We start from the raw sequence: 27,349 nt of genomic DNA, 5'->3' as shown, positions 1-27,349 counted from the left end.
AGTGTGCAGTAAACCTAGTGAAAAGATCAGACATACAAGGAATTGCTATTTTTGCATACTCACTGTTCAGAGCAGAAGAGCGGCTTTAAAGAAAGCATCAACATCTTTGAATTGCAAGCTTGATTCACAGAACATTCTGTGCATTGAACGGCCCATCTAATGAACAGAGAGTGGGCATTCTGTCTTTGAAAAATATGAACAAATAAATGGCACCACAATAGATTTATTTGTAATGTGTAACAACTGAGTCTAGGGATAACCTCAAAGCGCTTGTTAAAAAAAAAAAAAGTTTACTGCAACATATTTTGAAACGGGATATATCCCTACGTACGCGTTACCTATAAAAATGGGCTGATGGTAGCTAAGTCCCCTTACCCTCTTCAGCAAGCAAGTAAAGCAGGCGGTGTTTTCCCCTCCCACGGGCGGCTCTCCAACGGCTCCCGCGTGGGCGGCGGCTCCCGTCCCGCGGGCAGCTCGGCGCTGCGGGCACAGCGCCCGCCTCGGCCAGCCCGCCCCGCCTGCGCGGCCAGCCCGCGTCCCCCCAAGGCCATAAGAAGCCAGCGGTGGGGTGCCCGCGGTGCCTGGCCGCGCCGCATCGCTGTGCCACTGCCCCGCCGGCAGCAGGGAGGTGAGAGGGGCCGCGGGATGCCGGGCGGGCGGGCCCTGCCCGGGGGAAGGTGGATGGTGGCAGGGCGGAATCACCGCTCGCATGGCCTCTGCTCTGGAGCACCGCTCAGCCTGGCGGACGGGAAGCGGGCAGGGCAGGCGCATGGAAAGGGTATTTTTGTTGGGATATTTTCTGCCGTTGTCGGGTAACAGACTTTCCGTTCGGGCACGGACTGCTGCGCGGAGGAGGACATCAGCTGCGGGATCAGATTCAGTACCTTGTGGTGGAGAAACAGTAGCCAGGTCGCAGGGCAGGAACCATTTACCGATGGGATATGAATGAAACGAGTGCCAGGCAATAAGGCTTCTCTATTTTCCCGGCTTTTGGGAAGGTGGGTTGGCAGCTCGCCCTCCCTCTTTGATCAGAGTCTCTTTGGTTTGTCCGTTTGTGAAATCTGCAGGGAACGCTCCAATCCGAATTATTATCATATCCCTAAGAGCGTCTCCAGACCAAGTGTGGGAGAGGGAGGTTCGAGAGGTGTTCATTTTGCCCTGCTGGCACCCATCAAAACCAGTTCCTATCGGGTTCCCCTGACTGCTGGGCTGGAGACAGGTCTGCAGGCAGAGGCACGGCCGAGGGGACCCGTGACAGCAGGGACAGCAAAACCTTTCTGGAGCTCCGGAGCTGACCCCATACCTGCCCCTCTCCTTGTCTTGTGGCTCTGCTGTCTTTGAGAGCCCCTGGCAGCAGAGTTTTGGTTTCTTGCGACCTTCCCCCTGAAGCCAGGGCCGCTGCCAGTGCTGCTTCCCAGCAGAATGCCTTCAACGCGGGTCCGACCGACCTTGCCGATCCATGGGCGGAGCCCCGGGGTGGCCGTGCTTCCAAATCGATAGGAACTGCTGGAGCTTGCCCAGGCTGGCGCTCCACCGTCCCCTCTGACCTTAGGGCCCCGCCACGACCATGTCTGAGCTGGAGAAGGCGATGATCGCCATCATCGATGCCTTCCACCAGTACTCCGGGAGAGAGGGAGACAAGCACAAGCTGAAGAAATCGGAACTGAAGGAGCTCATCAACAACGAGCTGAGCCACTTCCTCGGGGTGAGTACTGCCCTCCCCGCAGCCTGGCTGGGCTCAGGGGCCATCCAACAGCCCCTGCACTCCCCCGACTCTGTCTCCCACGGGAAGCCATCACAGGTGAATAGGTTTATTTACACAGCAGGGCATTAAATCCTCTGCCCCACTCTACAGAGCAGCAGGATGAGGGGAACAGCCTATATGGCAGACTGGGGTCTGGATACTAGGGAAATTACCTTCCCTGACACAGGGGGACTGCCTTGCCCCAAGGGGCTCAAGATGTCCTTTCCCAGCAGCACAGCTGTGGCTGCAGTTCCCTGGGGGCACAGGACAGTGCCCTACCAGACTGGGAAGAGCCACAAGCTATTTGGGATGTGTCTGAACAGAGATTCAGCCATGAGAGCACTGGGGAAATGGGGATATGTTACTGTCTGGGCCTTGCTGTGGTCCTCCCCAGCTTTGGCTGCCTGTTTCTATCCCTTCAGGAAATCAAAGACCAGGAGACTGTGGACAAAGTCATGGAGGCACTGGACTGCGATGGAGATTCAGAGTGCAACTTCCACGAGTTCATGGCCTTCATTGCAATGGTCACTGCTGCTTGCCACGAGTTCTTTGAGGAGGAGTGAACTGGTGGGAAGCAGGTGAGCCCCTTCTGCTCATGCTGGAGAGAGGCAAGGCAGCATTGCTCCTCCAGGAAAAGGACTGGCTGTGATTACAGACACCTTAAGAGTTCAGCTTGCACTAGACTTAAGCAGCTTATTAAAAGTTTGTGGCTTTGTGAACAAGAAACACTTGTGTGGCTCAGGAAAGGCTACCGGCTAGTGCCCATTGGGCTCGGTGCAGTGAGAGAGTGCCTTGCCTCAAGGCACTTCCCTGCTGTTTTAAGTAAGGAATGTGCATAGGGCTAGAAGCAGAGGGATGCTGTGATCCAAGCTTGCTTGCAAAGGAAAAAAGGAAATTCAAGGGTTGAAGGAAGAGGTGATGCAGCGGGTCTGGTTTTGGAAACTTGTTGCTGAGCCCACTGGCCTGAACGGGAAGGCTCCAGGCATGGCATTAGAAACCAGCTCCTGTCCCATCACAGGTGCTCAGCAGAGCCCACCCATTTCTTGGTACATTGAGACACCCTTGGCTTGCAAGGCAAAGTGTAACAATCTAAAAGCATAACCATCTGACAGCTCAGGCTTTTCACTTGTTGATCAATCCTGCTTTTGGCAGCCTGCAGAACTGGAAGCAACAGTGTATGAGGCTTCTGCACTGGGGTCAGCTCCTGGGCCTGGGATGTGGCTTGACAAGGTGTCCAGGCTCAGTCAGAAGGGAAGTGGGAGTGGCCCAGTGTGACCACAGACCAGGCACAGCCTCCTGAGTGTGTGGAAATGACAAGGAATAAAATGTTGGTTTGGCCTCTGGTGAAAAAACGTGTCCTTTTGTGCCAGCCTGCTCTGCACTGAGAGAGAAAGGCTGGGGGATCAGGCCTGAAACACTGCCACAGCTCATGCCCCTGGGTTTCGTGTTGGGCACCGACCCCTCTTCCCTTCCCTGGTGTCATTGTGCCTGGCCAGACAACCCACGACTGTCACCAGCACCGAGTTCCAGCTGGCTGCCCACACTGCCAGGTGTACCTGCCAGGACAAAGGAACACAAGGGCCCTCTGCAGGATGTGACTGCTGCTATTGGGGTCATCCAGGGGCTTGCAGTGGTGAGCCCTTGCAAAGCTTCAGCCAACCCTCCCAAGGCCTGTGCTTCTGCCTTTCCAGTCTGCACCTGCCATCCAGCTCAGCAGTATCTGCAGCTCCAACACTGACAGATTCACAGCAAAGATGCTCTCAGATGGTACTGGTTTGATCTCATTCCACATATTATAAGGATTTTATGCACAAAATGACATCTTTGGTCAGGCACCATCTTGCTATTCTCACCAGCCTCCCCCAAGCTGTGCAAAGGGATGCTCAGGCAGAGCCAGGCACAAGGGACAGCATCTTGTACTCCACCTAGCACAAAAAGCCATTTGGCCATCCCAGGGTAGTGCTCACTTGATGAGAAGCAGTTTAGCATCCAAGTTACTTCCACCACATCCTCCTCAGGTCTTGGTTGAGTTGCTTTCAACACTGGCACAGACCTGGGGCCATGTATGAGAACGCTGGCTGGGGACACTGTCTGGCTCCATGTCCCCAAGGTGAGGCCGGGTACACAGGATTCTCTGGACCCTCTCTCAAGCCTGAGTTCAGCAGAGGGGTCTGATTTTTCAGTACAAGGGTGTGCCCGTGGGCCACGCCTGTCATGGTTTTGGCTCTATAAAGAGGATTCAAATGGATTTCCCACCAGGAAGAACACTCAGACAGTTTCCTACTTATCAACAGTAGTAAACCTGAAATAAAGAGAAGTACAGCAACAGGAAGGGCACGAGATTTTTAGAAGATGCAGATTCACTTCTGAAGCTAGAAAAGTGTCAGAGGGGCAGATTTTGTACATCCATGCTGTATTGTACATTTGCTGAATCACATTTTCAGAATTTAAGACGCTGCAATTACTTTCTGCTTTGGGAGATTAGAACCTGCACTTTTATTCTGTTCTCAGATAATTTTAAGAGATGTTAATTTCTCAAAGGGAAACCTCTCCCTGCATCAGACAAAAAGTTACCACCACTGCAAGAGCACTTACAGACACCCCTCCCCTCCCAAAAGTTCTTCCACACCACGATCTTACCAGGAATGCTGATTGTAGCTCATCTAAAAAACATATACTTCATCTTAACTGTTGATGGAAGTGGATCCAGGCTGAATCATTCAAAAGCAGAGCTCACGTACTGACAGAAAAAAAAAAAATCTTAAAAAGAAAACTATGGCTTTCTTCTCTCAAATGAGGTGTGGACTTTTACAGAGCCCAGAAAAGGAAAAGAACCAACCACAGCACTGTCATTCATACCTGGGAGAGAAAAGTGGCAGAAATAAATAATGGTTTTGCAGTTACCTTAACTACACAAGTTTAAAGGAATGCTAGAAATATAGCACTTTTATGTTTAGGTGAGAACAGGGTTAAATAAACCAGAAGTGACGGGAAGAAAATACAGTGGTGCATATAATTCTAATAACATGTACTGAAATACAAAAAAAAATAGAACTCAGTTTATATGACACTGGATAACCAAGCCACACCATAAAACCTGGTGTGCCTAGTTCCTCCTAAACAAAACAAAAATAACACAAAATCCAAACACAAACAAAATCTAAAGATTGTAGCAAAAACCCACATTAGAATTGGTCATGACATGGAATTCTGGCTTACAAATACCTCATTTGAAATATCTGACCACATAAATATTTAAAGTGTATTAACCAGCTGCTTTCCTTTTCCCACTAATAAATTCCTGGGTACCAACAATAAATAAGGGCATTAAAGCAACATGACGGTACTGTTGCTAAAATGACATAAAGATTTTAAAATGCTGGTGCTGCGTGCTGGCTCACAAAGAACACTGCTGCAATAAAGGCAGCTTCATTAATGTTTGCAAGGTTATTTGTTACTCACTTGCAGCCCAGAATAAATCTGAAACATTCTGCTTCAACAGCATTCCCTCAGTGTCCTGAGAGCCAGTGACAGCAGCATGTTAGTTCAGGAGACAGGGCTTAGCATTGCCTGGGTAGCACATTTTATACACCCACTGATCAGGTAAAAATCCACCAACCAACCTAAAAATCGTCCTTATACCTTTACTGTGAGCTGGGATTTCAGTGTCACACTTCAATTTAAGACAAATTACAGATTTTTGACTCCTGTCCTCCTTAGTTTTGAGAAAGACGAGTTAGGTTGCTTTGGCATTGAAATCTGGTGTGCTTTAAACGTGTCCCACTCAGCACTTTCTGGATGTGAGGCACAATGCCTGGCTGGAATTAAAAGTGAGAAAACCAGCAGAGGCTCCAAGATGCCATTGTCTCGTTATGTGCAGTGCTTGTAAACACAAAACACATTTTGCAGGATCGGTTCTTGTTTGTTTCCTAAACCTACTGTCAGTACAAATTGTTTCTGTAAGTGCCTCACCTCTCTTGCCTTTTCAAACAAAACACTAGCCTTTTTTAAAGAGACTACAACTTAAATGACTTCCCTAAACAAGGATCTAAGTAAAAGCAGGTGGTTTGGTCAGGAACCCTTGAAAGTCTGGGTTAAAAAATGCAGATGACATGAAAAAACCTCCCAGGGCTCCTTTCCAAGATGGAATGCCCTGTAACCACAGAGTGTTCTGCACACTGTGAGATGACTGTGGGCCCAGCAGTCTGACCCATCTGCTGCATCTCAAAGAAGTGTTTGCATTGAACTTTGTGTCAGAGAAAAGAACCACTTGGAAACACACTTGGGAGTAATACTGGTGCAGCACATCATTTTTTCCAGATAAAAGTTAAACCAGACACCCTACCTCCCATGAGCCACATTGCAAGAGGGACAGAAGGAGTTCTTTTTGGGATTTTTTAAAGCCTTTCCAAACTGCTGCAGCTGTTAGAAGTGACAGATAGTGAAGTGAAGATAACTTTAAAAAAAGTTAATTAATGGTTTTATTAAATTTTGTTTTAGTTAGTCATAGCCAGTATATTATTTATATATTAGTCTTATATAATTTTAAGCTAGCATTTAGCAAAGTTGTCTAAAGTTACTTTTATGGGAACACAGCTTGGGAAAATTTCTGACACGTTAAATTTTGATAAACTAAATCTGATATGCTTCAATGAACAAGGCCTGGGAGAGAAAGATGTATTGTTGAAGCTGGACATCTGGAATGCAGAATTTAGGGACTACAAGGACATTTTGCAGAAACCAGAAGAGACTAACAAAGACTGTGTCTGTGTGTTGAAAAGTCCCTACTGGAGAAAACAGATACTAAAACCCCTAAAAATATGGACTAATTAGCATGAACAGCGAGGAACCAATAACCAATAGAGGACAGTATAGTAATAAATGAAATATAATTATGCAATTTAGAACCAATGAACATTAATTTGTTTGCCAAAAATGTAGAAATAGTTGAAAAAGTCTCGTATCTGTGCCTGTGTAGTGGCTGGAATTTTGTCAGCCATTTACAAACCCTGGCCAGGAATAAAGAACTTCCTCACTTTCCAGCACTACAAAGACACTATTAGAGGACATGAAGAACACATTTTTGTCCTTGCCCATTTTCCTGTAGGGGACATCTATCCAGATCTTCAGTCCTTGCGAGATGTGCATGGTGGTACTGGAGCTGAAAAGGACTGCGCAGAGAGCACTGTGCTCTACCAGCTTCTTGAAGGTTCTAAAAGAGAGGGGCTTCCCCTTGAATGTGGTGCAAATGCAAGTTTCCAAAAAGTTTAGACAGCATTTCACAATTTTCCACAAGTTTCAGGGGCAAACTCTGGGCAAGCTTGTTGTCCTGGCACAGTTGTCTGTGCTGGGTGCAGTGTCCTGGTGTGAAAGGAGCGTGGCTGCCACTGGCCTGCCAGCTGAACTCACAGTCCTAAGCTGGCAGTCTTAAGGGTGAAGTTAAACAAGAACTACTTGTGCTGCTACCTATTCCTCTTCCAGCCCCTCTGTGGAAACAACTGCGCCTACTTTTAGGCTCTGAGGTCCAGAGAACACAGTGGTAGAGGCAGCAGAGAAGGGAAGGACAGAGTGCACCGGTGAGTTTGATGTGGCTTACATGGGACACATGGGAGGTGCAGCCCTACACTGGCTTTTACTTCTAGAGCCTCCTTCTATGAGAGCAACTGCTGGACATTTGCAATGAAGATGTTAAAGGGAAAAAGGTGATGGCAGGTCTGTGTGGGAAAGAGCATTGTCCACAATTTAAACACTGTTAAGAGAAAGGGGGTACTTTGAGAACATCTTCTGTCTTGACACTTCCATCTGCGTGATCTCTAGCTGCTTGGACACGGCCGCATTGGAAGTATGTGAAAGTGACTGTGCTGTGAATTATCAGGTTGCACAGGGAAGAGGGTAGGTCGGCAAATGCCTTCTGTCCTGGCACATCTGTCAGTCAGAACTGCAGCTGGAAATGCTTTGCTGTAACGATGGACTCTGCTACTTTGAGACAACATGCTGATACTATATATACAGTTTAGGAGGAAAATGTGAATCACTAGTGTGTTTTGTCTAGCTTACAGACTGCAAAGGGACTATAAAGGCCAGCAGTGGCTTTCTGTTGTAGGACTTTTCCTTTGCAAGCAGCTGCTGGACATTTTAGAGGGTTTTGGGATCTGCGAGAGTTAGAATGCAAGATGGCACATAAATCTTGAGGGAAAGTGCATGTGTCTAGGGAGCTGGATGCAGTTCAGAGGGTATGAGTTACATGTTGAGCAGCTGATGGCATAGAAAAGGCTCTAAAAGGAAGAGGCCGTGCTGCAATTGCCTTTTCTTCTGTGCACAGCCAACATAACCACATGATAGCGCTGTCTGCTCACAAAACAAGGACACGCACCGAGCCCAGCTCAAAACCACCGCCAGGACACAGGCAAGTCAAAAACGTCCCTGCTCTCAAATCAGCTCTTTCAGGACAAAAAGATTTGGCTGATCTTCCCCTTCCAAGTACAAACTCTTCCTTGCAGCACATTCTAATGGCAACACAAACTCCTCTGCCCTAACAAACCTTTTCACTCTCGCAGAGTCTGGTAACAAACTTGAAAACATCTGCCAAAACCAGGGCTCACGAAAAGTCAGTGGGGAAAGCTCTTTGCTGCCTACAATTTCAACTGCACTCATTAAACTACGAACACACACCCTGCTATAGCCACTTTCCTTCTCAGCTCTAGGTACCACCCAAAGCTTTCAGTCTCACAGAGTCAGGATCCAAATGGAATGGCATCAGGGACTGCTCACATGCTAAAGCTACAAGGACAAAACCTCAACAGCTTGGCACCTGCATTCCACTGACAGTTCAACAGCTCTAACACAGAGAACTGCATATTGGGAAAAGCCTCTAAATTCACTGAGACCACCCAAAGTGCCCATCCAAATTTGCTTTCTTTGTCAAAGAGAGCAACTAGAACTCCATCTCAAAAGAAATGGTATCCCCTCCTCCAAAATCCAAAACATCCAGGGACTGATCCCCTACAAAGGTGTCAGAACACTAGTACTGGGCATTACCTGCGTGGGGCACTTGATCAGCTGAACACCAAGACTCAGTGCAGCTGCTTAGCTTGTCCAAAAGAAGTGTGCTGGCAGAATTTCAAGAAGGCTACCAATGAGAAGTGAAAAACACATGCCAAATTGAATCTCTCAGGAGGGAGACTTCCTTCCGAAGATGGGTACTGACTCCATGATTGTACAAATTGAGTCAGTGCTTCCAAACCAAATATGCCATGATAGAAAGCTGCTGCCACCCTTAAGCTACACAATGTAGCTTCTTATCTGCACCTGAAACATTGGGGCTACTTGCTTTCCTTCCCATGAGAAAGCATTGCCATTCTCATTCAGGAACTCACCAAGCAGAAGTTCCATACCACATCCAGCACTGACTATGTCCAACAACAATGGATCCTACATGGAAATGTCTTGCTGGACTATACCATGCCCTTAGCTTCTCAGCACTACCTAGCCCCATGTTCTGCCTCTCTTGTCATCTGAATCTAACTGGATCTAAACACTTTTAGCACAGCAGCACAATCTGGGTGAAGAGGAGACATGAAGCACGTTTTTGTCCTGGCACGTTTTTCTCTGTGAGACTTCTATCGGGATCTTTAATCCTTATGAAGCTGTTAATGTGCACAGTGGTCCTTCAAGCTGAGGAGGACTGTGCAGAGAGCTGATTCCTGTGGCCCCAGTACCTACTGACACCTTCTATGTTGGTTATTTCAAGCTGCTGGACACGCTGGTGCCACTGATGACACACAGAGTGTGTTCACAAGTGTTGGGGGCTTCCTGCACCTGCTGGGCATGGGCTCCATCCTCCTCCCTGAGGGACAGAGGTGCTGACAGTGCTGGGTGCCAGACTGTGCATCCATCCTGGCCCCCCAAAAGACTTCCTGGCTATCCTATTCCATCTGGCACAGTGGAGACTGGACCAACCTTCCTGCAGCTGGCCCTGAGTCCCCCCACTACAGCATCAGCTATGCTGTACAAGGTGAGGGGATCACCTGGGCAGCTAGTGATAAGGGTGCCCCTTGGCTTTACTGCTGCACAGTGGGCTCTTCCCATCACCCTGCCTGCTCCCTGAGCCTGCCTCTGCTTCCCTGCTCCTTGTGCTGGGGCAAGTCTCAGCACTGGCAGGGTCACTGCTGTCTCCTGTGTGTGTATCCCCAGCAAAGTGTACTGTCTATCCTTGCTTTGGCTGGAGCTACCATGCCATGCCACCCTATTCCATTCTATCTCATCCCATCCCAACTCCCCTGGCTGGCAGGGACATGTTCACCTCCTGAGCTGTTGTTTTCCAGGGCATCCTTGGTCCTTGAGGGAGTCCTGCAAGTATGGCCCTTGCCCTCCCCAACCCCTCTCACACCCAACACCCCCTCTCATTCTCATCTTTCCTTCCCAGGGGACACAGGGGCCCATGGGATTACTGGCCTGAAGGGGGAGAGCCTGAAGAGAGAATGTTCTTTACCCTGACAGTTCTGGAGAATTTCAGTAGAGCAGCCTGATGAAGTTGCTGGAGGGCATCATCCCAGGGCTGCTGTTTGTGCTTGTGCTTTTCCTTTTCAGCTAGCGCTTCCTCCCTGGCAGTCATCAGCCTGGATCTGGCATCAGGCCTTTCTGTCCAGCTGGTGCCTTCTGCAACGTTTCCCAAGGGTATAAACTTCAGTGGATGTCTGGCTGCAAATCAAGCAGGGACAGGGCCAGTCTGTGCCTGGAGCTGGAGCTCAGAGGCCCGGAAAGGCTCGGCCGTGCAGGGAGCAGCTGCTTAGCTGCACCATGGCAGTGACATCGTAACAGCCCTGCGCTGCCAGCCCCACGGCAGTGATGTCATACCTGACACAGTGACGACAGCATTGCAGCTTGGCAGAGGTTCGAAACACAGGAAATTCAGGAGCATCCAGGCTTTACAACTGCTTTACCTGCAAGGCAATTGCAGTGAGGTTTTGCAGAAAAAGGTCTTAAGGCATTAAACTGTCTGTAATATGAGTGAGAACTGTGCTAAGCCAAGGTTTTGACTAATAGCTTAAGTTTCAACATTCATCAAGTCAGATTGGCAAGAGCTGTTCTGAAATGTTTAATAAGCTTTTTGTTTTAAGATTTACTTTACAAGGCAACTTGTATCACTTTCATCAGTATCTCAATACAAAAGTCTTACAATACTTTGTTTGCTAAAAAACTACAACATGGAACTGGGGGTTAGGGAGACAACTCCTTTTGCCAGCTGTTTTGGGAGGAGAGCTGTCCCACAGCCTGCTGCTGGAGGCTGCTGGACTCAAACAATAAGTTACACAAGTTCTGTACATAATTACAGTCAGAGTATGCAGCTGTATTACACACCACAGGTAAACACCATCAGGGCCCACAACTACTATAAAGGAGAGCATTTTGTTGAAGATTTCAGAGTTTATCTAAGCATGGATAAATCTGATCTATCAGGGAACTGACATCCATCTTTCTTAGGCACTGATCCAGGCAGAATTGCCTTGCAGAAAAAAACTGGCTCTTTTGCAAACTTGTGCATTATTTAAAAAAAATTATGTAGCTCTCAAGTCTTTAACAAATTTATAAAAATAATTATTTGCTTGTCTTGTGCCTACCTTCAAACACAGAATTACTTGAATAACTTCATATTCTCTTTCTGCATTGGTTCATTGCAGTATTAGATCAGGCAGAAACTTCAAAACCTTAATTAGTCCAACTGTGACCCAACCAACTGGATATTTTAGCCTGAATAAAAGACTTTAAATACAACTCCAAAGAAAACCAAGGAAGTTTGTACCACAACAGCTCAAGCTAACTAACACTGAATGGGCTTTCCGTGGTGGGAAAAAAAAAGTTACTATTTCAAGTTTTAGCACAGAATATTCAGGGAAAACATTTTGTAAGCCTATGCTTTGTAAACATTTATACAAATCATTCAGAGTGGCTTTGGAATGGATTTTCAAATCCTTGGCATTGTGCAGGGCAGGAATTAACAGCTCACACTATGAAAACAAGCGACTTCGACATGGAGTTAGAAGAGCAAGAGCACTGAAGGCTCTTGCATCAAGTACTTAAAACAGGGTATTACTTTGTATTTTATTATAAAGTTTATAGCATTACAGAGTCCAGCATGGCATCGTAAGTAACCTTGTTACAGTATTTGTTTTTGCTCGGTACAAAAAAAGCTGATCAGCAGCATAACTGTTACACTGAATCCAGGATTGGAAGGGGTTGGCTTCTTCTGAATACAGATGAGTCAGTGTTTTAAAATAAAAAGGCTGCATTTTTAAATCTCAAGTATGTGCAAAATGCCTTTCAGTAGAGAATGTGGTAGAGGTGTGTGCAATGTTGAAGGATAAGCCCCAACCCCGATACTGCCAATATACTGCAGTCACATGGAGGGTGAACTCTGGATGGTTACTCACGACCTTGGGCGCTGTTTCCAGGAGTCCTCCTCACAGCTGGTGTTCTCTCCCCACCCCACTCTATGTCCTTTTATGCAGTGCATCAAGTACTGACATTCATAATTATTCTCTCCCCTCTGCCCCCCCTCCTAAAATAAAATTGGTCCATGATAGTTCTAATAAGCTTCCTTCAGGAATTCCAGTAAACTCTCCATCCTAAGACAGCTGTGACTGTTACAATGGGTTTATGAAAGCAAATGCAGTCTGGGAGATGAAGGGCTACATGTAAAGAGAAGTATCTCCATTTTCCTAGGGTCTTCAACAGCTTTTAAAAACAAGAGCATGGATTCCGATGTTATTATGAGGAAAGCCCCTTGGATTTTGGTGCTTTAGCCTTGATGTTATTTGCTGTTTTCACATGTTGTAGGCAACATAAATAGGATCCAACTGATCAGCTAAAAATCCATCTCTCAAGTGCATCCGCTGTTTCTCGCCACGGGAGTTGATGGGAATGACCCCGGGATCCACGATGACCACGACACCAACAATGAGATAATGCTCTTCCAGGACCACGTTGGTCACCAGTGCCACCAGATCCAGTGCTTCCTGCTCTGAGCCTTCCAGCTCCACCACCACCACTAGCAGGTTTGTCCACGTAAACACAGCACTGTTGGCATGACACACGTGTTAATGGGGAGGGAAAAACACCTAGACAAGTTATTAGAAGAGATTATTAAATGAAAGACAAGGCCTCCCAAAGCTTACAATTAAACTTGAATGCTTTGAGGCTGGAGAGGACCTACAGCCAATGATATACATAACTCATTAGGGCCAAATGGGAATAATACATATGAGAAGACATCATCCATGAAATCCTTGAGATGTGTTTACCACACCCACAGGTGTACACTCTGACACTGCCAAGTTCCTTCTAAGTTCTTCTGCTTTAGAAGAAATAAAATGATACAGAAGAATAATGCTGTGGTTCTTACCATTCTGCAATGCTCTTATGTGCCCTGATTACAGAGGTTTCTATGTCGATGGGGTGGTACCTCATTCCTCTGAGCTCCAGCGTTTCATCCAAAGAGCCCACCACATACAAGGCATCGTGCCTCTCTGCAATACAGCACACACATTTCAACATCATCACATCAAAAGGACAAACACGGGCACTTGGAGGTGCTTATTCCTGACGTTCGAAGATGTTCCCAGTGCTTCCTAGGGGAAAAAGTCTATAACACAAGCTCTAGATTTGAGAGAGAATTTGAGAGAATTAAGAGCTCACGTGGCACTTCTGCCTATGACTCCAAGTAGCTGAAACCACAATGAAAAGAATTTCTGGGTCATCTAGTTCTGTCCTTTCTCTCATGTAATGTAACCTCTGTTCATAAACCCAAGCATTGAAATATAAGACATAAAAACTCTATTTATAAGCCCACCATTAAAACATCTTTTTGTTCCACTATTCTTACCAGAGAACTTTTCTTCTTTGATCAATACAACCACTTTTCCAATTCCCAAATTTAACTTCTTTTTTTAACACCAGCTTATAACCACTTGTCCTCATGCCAGCGAAATTCTACTCAGCTTCTTAAGATCCCACAGTTTACAAAGTAATAACAACTCTGTCCTCTCCCCAGCCTCAGCTTTGCCAGATTAAATAAGCAAAGCTCTCTTAGATCCTACCTGAAGACCCTACCCTACTCTCAACATTCATCCTGGTAACTCTGTTCAGTTCAATTTTGCTTTTTTCTTTGTTAACTATTTTATAGTCTTGCTCAGTTGTGTTACTGGAGGTGAAAATCATGCTGGGAAGTTGTATTTAATGTATACAGTAAATTCACTGCCCAAAGCCTCTTAAAAACTAAAGGACAACTGATATTTTTCCATGATGATAAAAATCTCTCTGTGATTTTTCAGAAAGCTATAAGGCACAAAAACTTGCTATTATTATTCAGTGGCAGCAGTCAGGACACTGACACTATTCATGCAGACACCATTCATTTAAGTCCAATCACAGAAAACCAGCAATATACATTTGTTACTAAGTTACAAGCATTCAAACTCCTTTCCTTAGAATGTTCAGAGATTTCTTTCTTTACGTACATGATAATCAAGAGCTATATCTGCTTTGTCTTCTGTATCTGAACAGAGCAGATGGAAGATAAACACTTCCCAAATTTAGATATGTTGGCTTAGATCAAAAAACTCCCAAGATAAACTATTTATTTTCTGTACTGGAAAGTTTCTCCTGCAGACCTTTAATTTCTGAAAGACTGCAAAATCACCGGTGTCTGCATGTCCTGAACCTGCTGAATGATAAAACATCTCCTCCTTAATTCAGGAGTCTTCTGTGATGGGAGTCAGCATAACAAGCTGGACAGCCCACTCTTTGCTGGCTCAGCTCCCCCTAGGAGCCTCACCCAGGGCAGGTGCAGGTGTTTCCTCTCACCTCCGCTGGCGTCCGTGAGCTCTGTCCTGCGCAGGAAGCCCAGGTACCCGGTGCGAGCCCACACGGTCTGAGTGTCCCCAAAACTCAGGCGAGCAGTAAAGTGATCGGCGTGCAGTGCTTCCTCTCCATACACTGTGTAGTAACCAGTGGCATTGTGTGGGCTACTCACCCATATCTAGGGGATAAACCAAACCCAACTGGAATGAACATTGGCTATTTTGCCAGACATAGACAGCATTGTTAATTGATTTAAAATATCTGTTTCACTGACAATTTTGACTAGTCCAAAATGCCAATTTTATTGAAAGAATTAACTTCTGACCGGAGAAAAGGGCTTTTATGTACATGTAACTGAGAGCTGAGAGATGGTAAAGGCCATAAAAAATTAACCAGGCATTTGACTTACTGGAAAGGAACACCTGCTAACCTATTAGCTGGGCATCTAATTACACAACAAAAGAAGCCTATAAAACAAAGGTCAAACCAAGCAGCAGATCTGCTGCTGCCCACTGATGGGAGTACATCCCTACCTGTTCTAGCTGTTGGGCAGACACAGACTAGTGCCCTGGTCTCACCTGGTGCTGTGCAGCCACATGTGCAGGAACGCACACAGTGCCAGCTCTCTGCGGGGTTCATTCACACCCCACTCAGGGGAAGGAAGGCATTTATCTAACAGGAGGTATCCATGTATCACATCACTGCCCACAAACACAGTACAACAGAACCAAAGATTTACCTCTCCTAAATGCGAGTCTCCCAGAGGTCCCTTGGTTTCTGTGTGTGCTATGATGACCTTTACTCCCGGAAGAATCTCGAATAAGAAGCAAACAGAAGTTAAGAAAATGAATTCACCATAAGAAAAGTTAATCAGAAGTCAACAGTCTGTGCTTCCCTTTCTACTCCTTTCTGCACCACAGACACCAACCATCTCTTCCTACTACACTTGTTTAAGTAAGTCTAACTCTGAGCAGCCGTTTTGCAGCTTCAGCATCGTTTCACACCTAGAAAATGCCTTCCACCATATGAAGGCCTCAGATTTTTTTTTGGTGGTAGCAATTTATTGCTTCATGTCATGCACCTGGCTTCACTTAACTACTCAATCACAAGCAGTTTTCCTGGACATATTCTGATTAGCCAATCTCATCCCACATATTCTTTAATGAGATCCAGGTGATGTGGCTCCCCACCCAGGTGAGGGCCATGAGGACATAACAAGTGTCATAATGGCTTTAAACTGAAACAGGAGTTTTAGAGTAGATGTTGGGGGAAGAATTCTCCCTTGTGAGGGTGGTGAGGCCCTGGCTGGTAAAGGCTGCCCAGAGAAGGCTGTGGCTACCTCACTTCTGGAAGTGTCCAAGGTCAGGTTGGACGGGGCTTGGAGCAACCTGGTCTAGTGGAAGGTGTTCCCCCCACCCATGGCAGACAGGGACTAGAATGAGATGAGCTTTAAAGTCCTTTCCAACCCAAACCACTCCTTGATTCTGTGAGGAGGAAGGATGACACTCTGTCTCTCACCTTCCCAGACTCCATAAGAGGCAGACTGTGTGGAGAACCTCTCTCTACCAAACGCACCCTGAGAAAATAAGAGGAATACATTTGTACAAGGCTTTAAGAACATTTAGAGATTAGGACTTTTTTTTTCTTCTTTTTTTTTTTTTTCCCATTTTCTCTCAGGGAATTTTCTCCCATCTGCTGCCTAAAAGATGATAATGACTGTATTTAAGAGAGACAAAACATGTAGCCAAGGAGGAGGGGAAAGGTGCAGGGGCTGTACTCCTGTAGCTGAGGGGCTTTCTCTTGGGAAGTGCAGAGATACCACGAGATTTTGGCTGGGGGGTTGTTGAGGATTTTTTGCAGGTTGAGGAGTTTTTGCAAGACAATGGCCACATTCAGCCAATGCACAATCCAGCCTGCTGGTAACAATGGATAATGGACATGTTCAGAAACAACGGACAATGGACTTATTCAGAAACCGGGTCAGTATATCCTTGAGGAAGATACAAGAAGAAGAGTCAGCAAGACTCAGCAAGTTTGAGAAAGTGGAAAAAAACAGGAGAAATAAAGGGTGGGCCAGACGACCACAGCAAGACGAGTGAAAAATCAGATGATCCAGTCAGCATTCTATTTTAGACGTGTGGACAGCTAGGATTAACCAATCATGTATTAGCTAAAGACGTGTGAAACTTATGATAAACATAGCCTGTTGGGATAATAAACTGGGCTTCACTGGATCACACTGATCATGGTGTGATATCCCATTCCTGATCCTCAACCTGCATTTCTGGTGGAGAATGCGGGCAGCCCCAGCGTGATAGCACGAGAGGGACTCGAGGACGGCAACTTGGCTGCTGTGCAAAAGACCAGAGCCAGCCTTTGAGGAGCGGAGAAGCCGATCAAAAGTATCCTCACTGCCCCAGTGAGAGGAAAAGGCTGCAGACTGGAGCTCCAATTGTACATGACTTGAATCTCACCCTGATCAAGGTGAGCGGCTGGGGAGGAGATGGGGTCAGAACACAAATGGGAAGGTGTCCAGAAGCTCCTCCAACATATCCTCTCTAAGAGAGAACCAAAATAAGATGCTTCCATTTTGAAAGGACTAATACACTGGGCTTGGGACTGTAATCTCATAGTAGGAGCGCAGGTTGCTTTTGAGATTTTGACATGGGAAGCTGTGGGGTGTATGCTGTGGGACTGTGTTGCATCTGGAGTTAGTGAGGCAAAAGAAGCGTCTCAGTATGCCACTTTGTGGAAAACTGTCATACAAGTGCTGCAGGCTCTGAAGGCAGAGAGGAAAGATGCTGCTGCAGCTTGTGCAGCACTTGCCTCTGAGTCAGATGTAAAGCCTCAGGCTTTTCCAATAACTCCGGTTCAGCAACTGTTCTCTAGGATCTTAGATATCCCCTCACGCAGTCCACAACCCTTCAGCTCAGTTTCCACACCAGAATCGAACATTACACCAACTGCTCCCCCAGCTCAGAGCGTGAATGAGGAAGCTGCTGCCTCTTCAGGGGGGTTAGGCTGTCAGACAAACGACAGTTGTACTCAAGAGTGAAGAAACTGTTGATAACAGTAACTTAGAAGCAAAACATGCAGTAAATAAAACGGATAAGGAAGGAGATGTTGTCATGAGTGGTGCTTCTATTGAGGAGGATTTGAAATCCTTAGTGGACAATTTGCAAAAATTAGTGATTCAACAAAAGAATTCAGTCCCCAAAAGAGACTATTCTTTTGATAAAATGGAACTGCCAATGATAGTAGACTCAGACAGGCAATCAGGAAAGCGATTACCACCCTCGCATTTTGTTTCTGAGACAGGATCAGAGCCAGTTAAACGAAACCCTCCCCCTCATGCTATTAAGAATGTGGAATTAGAGTTAGAATGTGATCCAGAAATAGAAGCAGCTCAGAAACGGAAGTGGAAGGGAGTTATTACAGAAGCTATTGTGGAAGGGACTGTCCTCTCAAAAGACATTGAGGTGTTCACTGTAGTTACTAATGCAACAGGTACAGCTTAGGAACCTTTTGATTGGAAGATTTGAGAGAGGCTAAGGGCTGCAATTTCACAATTTGGTTTAAAATCCCAACTTGCACAGTCACTTCTGCAATATATTTTTGCATCTAACACATTAATTCCAGCTGATGTTCACACCCTGATAAGACTCATAATGCCACCCCATCAGCAGGTGATGTTCCATAAAAGCTGGGAGGAAAAATGTGCCCTGGAAGCAGCAAGACCTAGAGTTCAGGGTGACCCTCTGTATGGTTTAACAGCACAACAGTTGCTTGGCAAAGGACCCCAGGCTACTGCCACTGCCCATGCTAGGAGCATTGATCAAGGCTTACAGATGAGCCAACAGCTAGCATATATTGCCATCCTCACACTTCCACATGGGTTACACACTAAGTCTTTCACACAAATTCGCCAAGGAGGAAATGAGGACTTAGATAAATTCACAGACCGATTACATGAAGCTATCTATGATCATCCTGATTTGGAATCAGACACAAAGGTACAATTGTTTAATGTGCTGGCTTTTGGCAATGCTTATGAGAAAACTCAGCAGATTTTGGGTACTTTAAAGAAGGGAGCTGATGTCACAGAAATGTTGGAACTGATGGCTAGGACTACAGAAAGACAAAAAGCAGCCTATATAGCTGCTGCAGTACAGGATGCAGTAAAACCACTGCTTTCTAAACTGCAAAAGAAAGCAGAAGGAAAGAACATTAAGTGCTTTGGGTGCGGTAAAACTGGACGTGTTAGGAGTCAGTGACACTCTGCAACAATGAAAAAGTTTTGTTCCATCTGCAAAAAAGATAACCACAATACTAAAGAATGTCGGTTGCAGGGAAACGGATCTGAGCGTGCCGCCGCGCGCCAAGACACAAGATCGGGGAGCTGCATGGATAGCTCAGCCTCCAATGGAGGAAGAGGAGGATTTTACTCACTCAGATCAACTTCTGGGAGTGCCAGAGTGGACGTGGCAGCCGCAGCAGACGTTACCATCATGGTCTCTGCTGTACACCTGATGGATACTAATGTAAAAGGACCCTTGGGGAATGGGCTTAGTGCTTTTCTGCTAGGGAGATCATCTGCTAGCAAAAAGGGATTGGATATAATTCCTGGGGTTATTGATGCAAACTATCAAGGGGTTATTAAAATCATGGTTAGGACATTTTTCCCTCCTGTATCCATTCCCAAAGGTTCACAAATTGCTCAACTTGTTCCTTTTAAGTCTTGTGTCCCTTGTACAGGCTTCAAGGAGCAGGGAACAGGAGGCTTTGGCTCCACAGGTAAACCAGAAGTATATTGGGCCATGGACATCACAAGAGGGAAACCAGACAAACAGGTAACCTTGACACATCCTAATGGTGATTCTGTTACTAGGAAACTCATAATTGACACTGGAGCAGATGTAACCATCATTTCAAACACAATATGGCCTAAGAATTGGGCATTGGTCAATCCTGCTTTAGGCACTGCAGGAATAGGAGGGACTCAGGCAACTCAATTAAGCAGAGAAGTGATCACTTTTACTTTCCCAGATGGAGTTAGTGTATCTCACTCCATCTGGGAGTTTGCATGACAAGACCCTTTGTCATGCAAACTCCCGGTACTTAGCTGGGTCTGCTTGGTAGGGACCTGTTAAGCCAGCTAAAAGCTACCATTGTTACACAGCCTTTTTAGCAGCAGCCACTGGAGGGCAGCCAATCCTCAAAATCAGCTGGACCGCTGATACACCTGTGTGGATTGATCAGCGGCCGCTGTTGAAGGAAAAGCTGCTCATAATCCAACAATTAGCGCAAGAACAGTTTGAGGCAGGACACATAAAGCCATCCACTAGCTCTTGGAACACCCCAATTTTTACCATCCCAAAAAAAGAGTGGGAAAAGGAGGTTGCTACATGATTTACATGCCGTTAATGCAGTAATGCTAAGTATGGGTGCCTTGCAACCTGGTCTTCCATCTCCTACTATGATACCAGAGTCATGGAATCTGTTGATCATTGATCTCAAGCATTTAAAATCGCTTGAGATCTAAATACTACAAGTCAAGAACCACAAGAAATGGATATTTTGGGATCAATGACAGGGAATTATTGTTTGTTCTTTGGATATTACAAAGGTAAGGAGCTGATTAGGGAGAAGTTAGAAAAACCCAGAAACTATAGCACTTGCTATAGTTTCTTCTTCCTGTTTCTTCGTGGTATTACAATACCACAGCATACTGTGACAATTGGACACAGCCTGTACCCCTAAAACAAAAATCAGCAAGGATGTTACCTCCTGGAGTTTTTCTCATTTGCGGAGATAGAGCTTGGCCTGCGGTTGCTCAGAAAGCATTAGGAAGACCATGCTATTTGGGGAAATTGACATTGTTTGCCCCTAACATTCAACAGATGCTTAACATCAGGCACAAGTTCCAATGTCCAAAACGTAGTGTGCATCTACTGGGCTCAGACTGTAGAGATGATGTAGAATTGTGGAATCGACCTTCAGTTATACTGGCCTCAGTTTTTTCACCAGGAGTAGCCTCATCACAGGCCCTTACACAATTGAAACGATTAGCTTGTTGGGCAGGAAAACAAATTAACATTATATCTACAATACTGAATGAGCTCCCCACTAATGTAGGCAGCGTACGCCATGCTGTGCTACAGGACAGGGCTGCCATAGATTTTTTGTTGCTAGCACAAGGACATGGGTGTGAAGATTTTGAAAGGATGTGTTGCATGAATCTCTCTGACCACTCTGAATCTATTCACAAGAAACTGTCACTGCTTAAAGAGAATATGAAGAAGCTCACAATTGTTGAGAATTCCTTTGACAAATGGCTAAAATCCTGGGGCATAACAGGCTGGCTTAAGGACTTAGTATGCTTTAGCATTATGATACTTTGCATTCTTTTAGCAATTTTACTTATACTACCTTGCTTACTACGCTGTGTGCAAAAGATAATTGATCGTGCTTTTAAATCAGTCTGGCTTCTGCAAAAACAAGAACGGGGAATTGCTGAGGATTTTTTGCAGGTTGAGGAGTTTTTGCAAGACAATGGCCACATTCAGCCAATGCACAATCCAGCCTGCTGGTAACAACGGATAATGGACACGTTCAGAAACAATGGAGAATGGACTTATTCAGAAACCGGGTCAGTATATCCTTGAGGAAGATACAAGAAGAGGAGTCAGCAAGACTCAACAAGTTTGTCAGCAAGTTTGAGAAAGTAGAAGAAAACAGGAGAAGTAAAGGGTGGGCCAGACGACCACAGCAAGACGAGTGAAAAATCAGATGATGCAATCAGCATTCTATTTTAGACGCGTGGACAGCTAGGATTAACCAATCATGTATTAGCTAGAGATGCGTGAACAGTAGAAACTTATTGTAAATATAGCCTGTTGGGATAATAAACTGGGCTTCACTGGATCATATTGATCATGGTGTGATGTCCCATTCCTGATCCTCTGCTCCACAGGGGGTGAGGAGCTGGGCTTGGCTCTTCTCTCTTTTGCTCTCAGATCAGGGAGGAGATGACTGGTCTGCTTGCTGTGGGAAAAATTTGCTGCCACCTTGGAGTTCTGCCTTTTACTGCTTCCACCATGAGTGAGCCTTTGCTCGTAGGAGCAGCCGGTGAACTGGGACCTCAGTAACACCCAATCACACTGGAAAGGACCCTCACCATCTTCTAGGGTGCCTCAGGGGAAAATGTGGGACCACAAACCCCTCCTGGCTCTGAGGGAGCCTCTCCTGGCTGCTTGCAGGAGCACGGCTGCCGCTGCCCAGCCCCGCTGTCTCCTGCCTCTGCTTTGGGTTTTTCACTACATTTTACCCCAATACCCCGTGTCTGCCCCACTCCCTGCAGTTCCTGGTACGGCTGCAGAGTTTCTGCTATGTTTTGTTTGCCTCTCAGGGAAAGCTGAGGAACAGAGTTGTTTTGGTTTGAAGGAAGAAAAAAAATATACTATGGGAGATTCTAACTGTGCTATTTCCACTACCTAAAGGATTGTTAAGGAGCAGATTTCTTGGAATTGCACAGCACAAGGATATAATATGGGGAGTCAGCTGGCTGCTGCCAAGGATAATTCAACAAACCAATGCAATGAGGCTGAAGTTTCTTCTCCACAGCCACTGAAGAGTTAATGCTTTAACACACACTGTACCTGTCATGTCGAAGTGCTCTCATATCTACATAGACTGTTGTTGGATCTGGTCCTGCTGTTCCCTAAGAATAAGGAGGAAGAAACAAATTGAACAGAAGCCACAACACCCTGCTTTCATTCTCACAGCCACATAAATTCACATATTTCCTCTTTCTTTTTTACGGACACTTAGAAAGCTTCCCTAATGTCCAAGAAATAAAGTAGCCCCCCATTCTACAGTGACTACTGTAGAGAGCCTTTGCTTTTTATGGAATCAGTCAATGAATGCACAGGTGAAGTATGTAGTGCAGGTAAGTCTAAGTTTGTAAAATTTTTAGATTTAAAATTCAGCTTTTAGGATTTTATTTCAGTAAGCACCTGCTCTATAACCCACGCAGCCAGTGCAAAAGGATGTAAGCACAAACCTACGTGGGCCCAGTCCCTAACACTGCAGAAGCAGATGGACTTTAGGACGTGACAAGCACACATGCATCACTATACCTGTTCAGCCAGCTTGCCCAGCCTGTTTGGCTGACAGCAGGACCACAAACAGAAGTAACAGAGGCCATCAAAGTGTGGGAAACAGAGAGAAAGGGGAAAAAAAGAAAATACAAACAAAGAGGCACTGGAAACATAAGATACACACAGTAAGACAGAAAACAAAACTTACACTGTTTTAGAATGAAAAGAAAATTTCCATTTCAGATTATTTAAGAGCTTGGCACTTTTAGGTAGTTCTTTTGGAAACATGCAAATCTCAGATCATTTAACAAAAGAAGGCTACAGCAACTCATACACTGCTTTATAATAAATCCCTTCTCCCTCTGTAAGACTGTTTGCAGCTTCAGAAACACCTCAGTGAACCAGTTTAGCAAGGCTGGAAGACATGTATTTAGCCTGCTAATTTGTATCAAAAGTTTGGTCATCCATTTACATTCATTTAAATCCAATTTAAAAAGTCTAGTGGAGGTATCGCTTTGGAAGAATGGAGGAAAAGGGTAGAAAACCCCTCCCACTAAAAAGGGTCTCAAGAATGGAAAACAGAGATGAAAAAGGCATAAAATGAATGGGAAGTTTAACTGCTCAGCAGTCCTGTACTCCTCACCGGGTTTTTTTGGAGTACTTTTCATGTTGCCATTCAGTATTCTGCAGAAAAACTGTTTTTCACCCCTTTATCCCAAACCGGCTTTTAAAATTTTTATTCACACAGGCGATTTGCAAAGCTATTCTTTCACACTTTGCAACTTTATTCAGTGTTAAAATCGTAATCTGCAGTCATCTTGATTTCATGTGTACCCTTCCTGTTTTTTCACCTACTGATTTATAAAATCACTCTGACATTTCTTTATAACCATTTAGTTAGGATTTTAAACAAGACCATTCTCCTTTAATAGTGAAAGAAACCACAGAAACTAAGGAAACAATTGTGAATGGCAACATATTGAAGTAACTCGTGTCCCAGAATATCTTTTTTGTAGGAAACCTAGAACACTGTAATATATTCTGAGAGCTAAAAAGGCTTTTCTTCATCTAGTGGGCACCAGGAAGAAAAAAAAAAAAGAAAAACCAAGTTTTGCACAAGTACAGTAGCAATTTTCATAGAATCCTATTTTATTGAGTCTAATCCATACCAATAAAACTGGAAATTAAATTTACAATTCCACATACTTAATCACGTGCCCTCTAAGATATTCCCCACAGACAAAGCTACATACTGCCTCATCTGAAACCTGAGCATTTTATTTACTAACTCAAGCATCCTCCAAACTCCAGGGTGCTTTTCCCACTTTCTAGTCAATGCTTACTTAATAGCTGATTTTTCAGGTAAATTTTGGAATATATATATTTATTTTTTTAATGTATGTATGTTTGTTTAATCTCCTGACTGGAAAACAAATACCTCATTAAGAAAAGTTAGATTTCATCTGGTTAAATTACACATAAAAGATTATTATCAACTGAATACTAAACAATCAAAGGTGGTTCTGGCCCACAGAATGTCATTATCTCCAGACTGTGAAGCAAGCATGGCTGAGTACTTTATGGGCATGTCCCCCCTCTCAAAGCTTCCAATTTCCCAACTTAAAGGAAACCAAAAACCAAACCAGTCCAGCTCTCACACAAGGTGAGACAAAAATATTTGCATGCTGCTCATACTCATCTGACATCTTTAAAAATTAAAAAAAAACCCTGCCAACTGTGTTAATTTTCCTGGGTCTTATTTGTGAAATTCTGTCTTCCATTTAATTCCACATTATACAAAACAAGACAAAATCTGAATCACACAAAAGCTGAAACAGCACTGTTTGTAACGTGTAATATTTATGTACAGGAAGCTGTTTATTTAATTCACAGTAGGAAGGAAACAAGTTTCTTAGTACTGACCCTCTGAATTAGAAAAGCAAATCAATTGGTCAATTAGCACAGAGAACTGAAACTATCATAATCAACATAATATTAAACAACTTATTAAAAAGCTTAATTTAACTTGGTGATGAAGCGAGCAAGCAATGGAGCTCTAGATCTTTAGAAAAAGAAATGTATTCACCTGAACATGATTTTCTACCAAGTCCCCAGACACTGTGTGTAAGAAACAAGCAGTTTAACCTCACCTGTAAGCAAATTGCTACGTTGACCCTGCACCCAAAGGTGGTGCTCACTGCACGAGCAGAGAGGCCCAGGTCTTTGAAGAGCTTGGAGAAAGACTGGGTGAGGGTGATCCTCGGCCTCTCCTCGGCCACCACCATGCAGGTGCGCACGCAGGACAGGTTAACCCCCTTCATCTGGGAGGGTGGGGGAGAGAACAAACACTGTAACTTCAGAGGCAGCAGCTCTAGAGATAAACTGGTTTATTTGTGCAACAGAATGCCTTTAAAAGCACTAGAGTAAGACATGAGCTGTTTTAACACTACAGACATTGTGTAGCTGCAACACAGTGACTCAGCATTTTGAGCTGAAAAACCCTCAAAATGTCATTTTGCCACAGGGCTGGGCTGGCCAGGGACCTGCTGGCTCGCAGCACTGCACAGCTTAGGTGTCCCAGACATCATCAGCTGCTCTCAAGGTGAATTGTGAACCTAGAGCAACTGGCTGTGGGCCAGGATTTCCTTTGGTGAGGTCCAGTGGAACAAGATTTTTTTGTCTTTATTGACAGCATACAATACAACCACTTTTTTGTGAAGGAGCTGCCACATATTCCCAATGGAAGTCCTGGGTAGCTGAGTCACTACAGCTGTAGGAATGCTCCTTCTTCTTAAAGGAAATTAAATCTGAGTTGAGAAATTTCCCTCAAAAATAAATAGATGTATTAGAGTGTAACTGATGTTGTCAGGAATCAAAGAGTCATATAGCACATGCTTTGGGTGGGAAGGAAAGGACTTCAAAGATCATCTCATTCCAACCCCTCTGCAGGGGCAGGGGCACCTTCCTCTAGATCAGGCTGCTTCAAGCCCCATCCAACCTGGACTGGAACACTTCCAGGATGGGGAATATTAAATCCACTTTAGAACTTAACCCTTTTGGTATCAAGTGATATCTGAAAGTAATTGACACATGGTCAGTTTTGGGAGGCTTTTTCTTTTGGCTGTTTTGAGTGAGGTTTTTTGTGTTTGGTGGGGCTTTGGGATTTCTCCTTCTGTTGGTGTGTGATTTGTTTGGGATTTTTTTTGTTTGGTGTTGGAGGTTTCTTCTTGTCTCAGTCACAAACAAGTTGATAGGCTTACTATGTATTTTGCCCAAAATCTCAAAAACATCCAGCAGCACAGAGCTTTCAGAAATAACTAAAACTGAAAAAATAAGACTTCTTTTTTTTCTTTCCACCAGAAACATGGAAGCTGAATCTTTCAGCAGTCTCAAAACTCCCAAAAATCAAGTCGTAATGGCAGGTTCAAGTCATAATGGAAGGCACACTTAAAACCTCATCTTCTCCAAGCCAAAATGAAGTATTTTTGGAAAGATACATGTATGTTTATGTCAGAATGTGGAAAAATGAAGCCCACTCACCCGGAGAAGATCAGTCTGTGTCCCAAGGCCTTTGGTGCATATCTCCATCACAGAGTAGGAGCAGAAGGTGACACGCACTTTGTACTGGCTGACAGCAGACAGCCACAGAGACACATTGCTCTCCAGCTCCAGAGGAGGCACCAGGATGGACTGATGACCTGAATATATGCTGGGGAGAGGAAGCAATAGGAACATGAAAATTCAATTAATTAATGCATATGGAAGGTTTTAAAAGGCAAAAAATTTTGCAGCTTTGTGAGACGTGCTGCATTAGAGTAGGCAGCTGGTTGAATCAAGTCAAGGCTCAGTCATTTTAAGAAATATTTAACTGCTTCCTTTAGCAGTATTTCTTACTGCATACTAATCTTGCAGTGAACACCTTAAAGGTCTTGTCAAAACATGTAGTTTAATCTCAAAATACTTTATAAGGATTTACTTAATCAGTGTGAAACAGACAGATAAGTCCTTTTTTTCTTTCTTCCTTGAATTTGGTATGCAATTAATTCCACTTGCAAACCTGAAATTACTCCAGTAACTAACTGACTTAAATGGATTTCCTTACCACAAAAGGTGTTTTCTGAACTACTGATAAAAAGATTAATTTGGGTTTCTTTGACAGTTTCCTCCATGCCCATTCCCTGGGGTTCTAGAGAAGGCTGGGCACATGTGAGGAGAGCCAGAGCTCCAGAGGCATACCTGCACAAGCACCACAGTGCAAAGCCCAAGCCACAGTAGGGGTCCAGGCAGATGGCAATCTGTCGGGATGGGTACAGCTCACACTGGAGCTTTATCGAGCGACATAAGGCACTTGTAGCTGCGTGGGACATCTGTAGGAGTGAAACAGGACCTCTCAGGGACCTTCTTGTAGAAAAAGGGTTTTACAGATTTCTTTATAAACTTATAGGAATAAAACATGATTATCTCTTGTTACTGTACCTTTACTCCTGCTAATATACCAGTAGTAGACACACTGAAGTCCAAGTATGCCAGCATATCTGGAGATGTAGGTCTGAAAACACTAGCCAGCTTCTTTTTAGGCATATCATCTATTTAAAATACATAAATAGAAGAGAGTACCATATTATTTTGGGAAACAGGCACAGGACAA

At 44.7% G+C, this 27,349-nt stretch overlaps 2 protein-coding genes across 8 annotated transcripts in view; one reads left to right on the top strand and one right to left on the bottom strand.

The window, feature by feature from the left end:
• The first annotated feature begins 436 nt into the window (after window positions 1-436).
• On the top strand, window positions 437-12,716 carry S100B (S100 calcium binding protein B). 3 transcript variants are annotated; one of them, XM_038142142.1, is made up of 4 exons: window positions 437-628; window positions 1,553-1,705; window positions 2,167-2,322; window positions 12,581-12,716. In XM_038142142.1, the coding sequence occupies exons 2-3, from the start codon at window positions 1,568-1,570 to the stop codon at window positions 2,305-2,307; spliced, it is 279 nt and encodes a 92-aa protein (XP_037998070.1). In that variant the 5' UTR covers window positions 437-628; window positions 1,553-1,567; the 3' UTR covers window positions 2,308-2,322; window positions 12,581-12,716. The 3 variants fall into 3 exon arrangements, with proteins under 3 accessions (XP_037998070.1, XP_037998069.1, XP_037998071.1); XM_038142141.1 differs by lacking the exon at window positions 12,581-12,716 and having other exon boundaries at window positions 438-628; window positions 2,167-3,083; XM_038142143.1 differs by lacking the exons at window positions 437-628; window positions 12,581-12,716 and adding an exon at window positions 671-998 and having other exon boundaries at window positions 2,167-3,083.
• Window positions 10,821-27,349, bottom strand: part of DIP2A (disco interacting protein 2 homolog A) — an 84,329-nt gene continuing 67,800 nt past the window's right edge. For 3 of the 5 annotated variants that reach the window (XM_038142134.1, XM_038142135.1, XM_038142137.1), the window contains 11 exons: window positions 27,178-27,287; window positions 26,938-27,068; window positions 26,242-26,410; window positions 24,852-25,022; window positions 22,741-22,770; window positions 22,261-22,322; window positions 16,121-16,178; window positions 15,342-15,416; window positions 14,606-14,780; window positions 13,146-13,269; window positions 10,821-12,820 (listed from right to left, as the gene is read on the bottom strand). In XM_038142134.1, the coding sequence (XP_037998062.1) occupies window positions 12,568-12,820; window positions 13,146-13,269; window positions 14,606-14,780; window positions 15,342-15,416; window positions 16,121-16,178; window positions 22,261-22,322; window positions 22,741-22,770; window positions 24,852-25,022; window positions 26,242-26,410; window positions 26,938-27,068; window positions 27,178-27,287 (1,358 nt within the window). In that variant the 3' untranslated portion in view covers window positions 10,821-12,567. Of the gene's footprint in view, window positions 12,821-13,145; window positions 13,270-14,605; window positions 14,781-15,341; window positions 15,417-16,120; window positions 16,179-22,260; window positions 22,323-22,740; window positions 22,865-24,851; window positions 25,023-26,241; window positions 26,411-26,937; window positions 27,069-27,177; window positions 27,288-27,349 lie in introns of those variants that run through there. The other 2 variants (XM_038142136.1, XM_038142138.1) reach the window with 2 other exon arrangements.

The sequence above is a fragment of the Motacilla alba genome, chromosome 7, assembly GCF_015832195.1.
Source record: "Motacilla alba alba isolate MOTALB_02 chromosome 7, Motacilla_alba_V1.0_pri, whole genome shotgun sequence".
Classification (NCBI taxonomy): domain Eukaryota; kingdom Metazoa; phylum Chordata; class Aves; order Passeriformes; family Motacillidae; genus Motacilla; species Motacilla alba.
The sequence above is the reverse complement of the archived record's forward strand: the minus strand, read 5'-3'. Positions and strand labels throughout refer to the sequence as shown.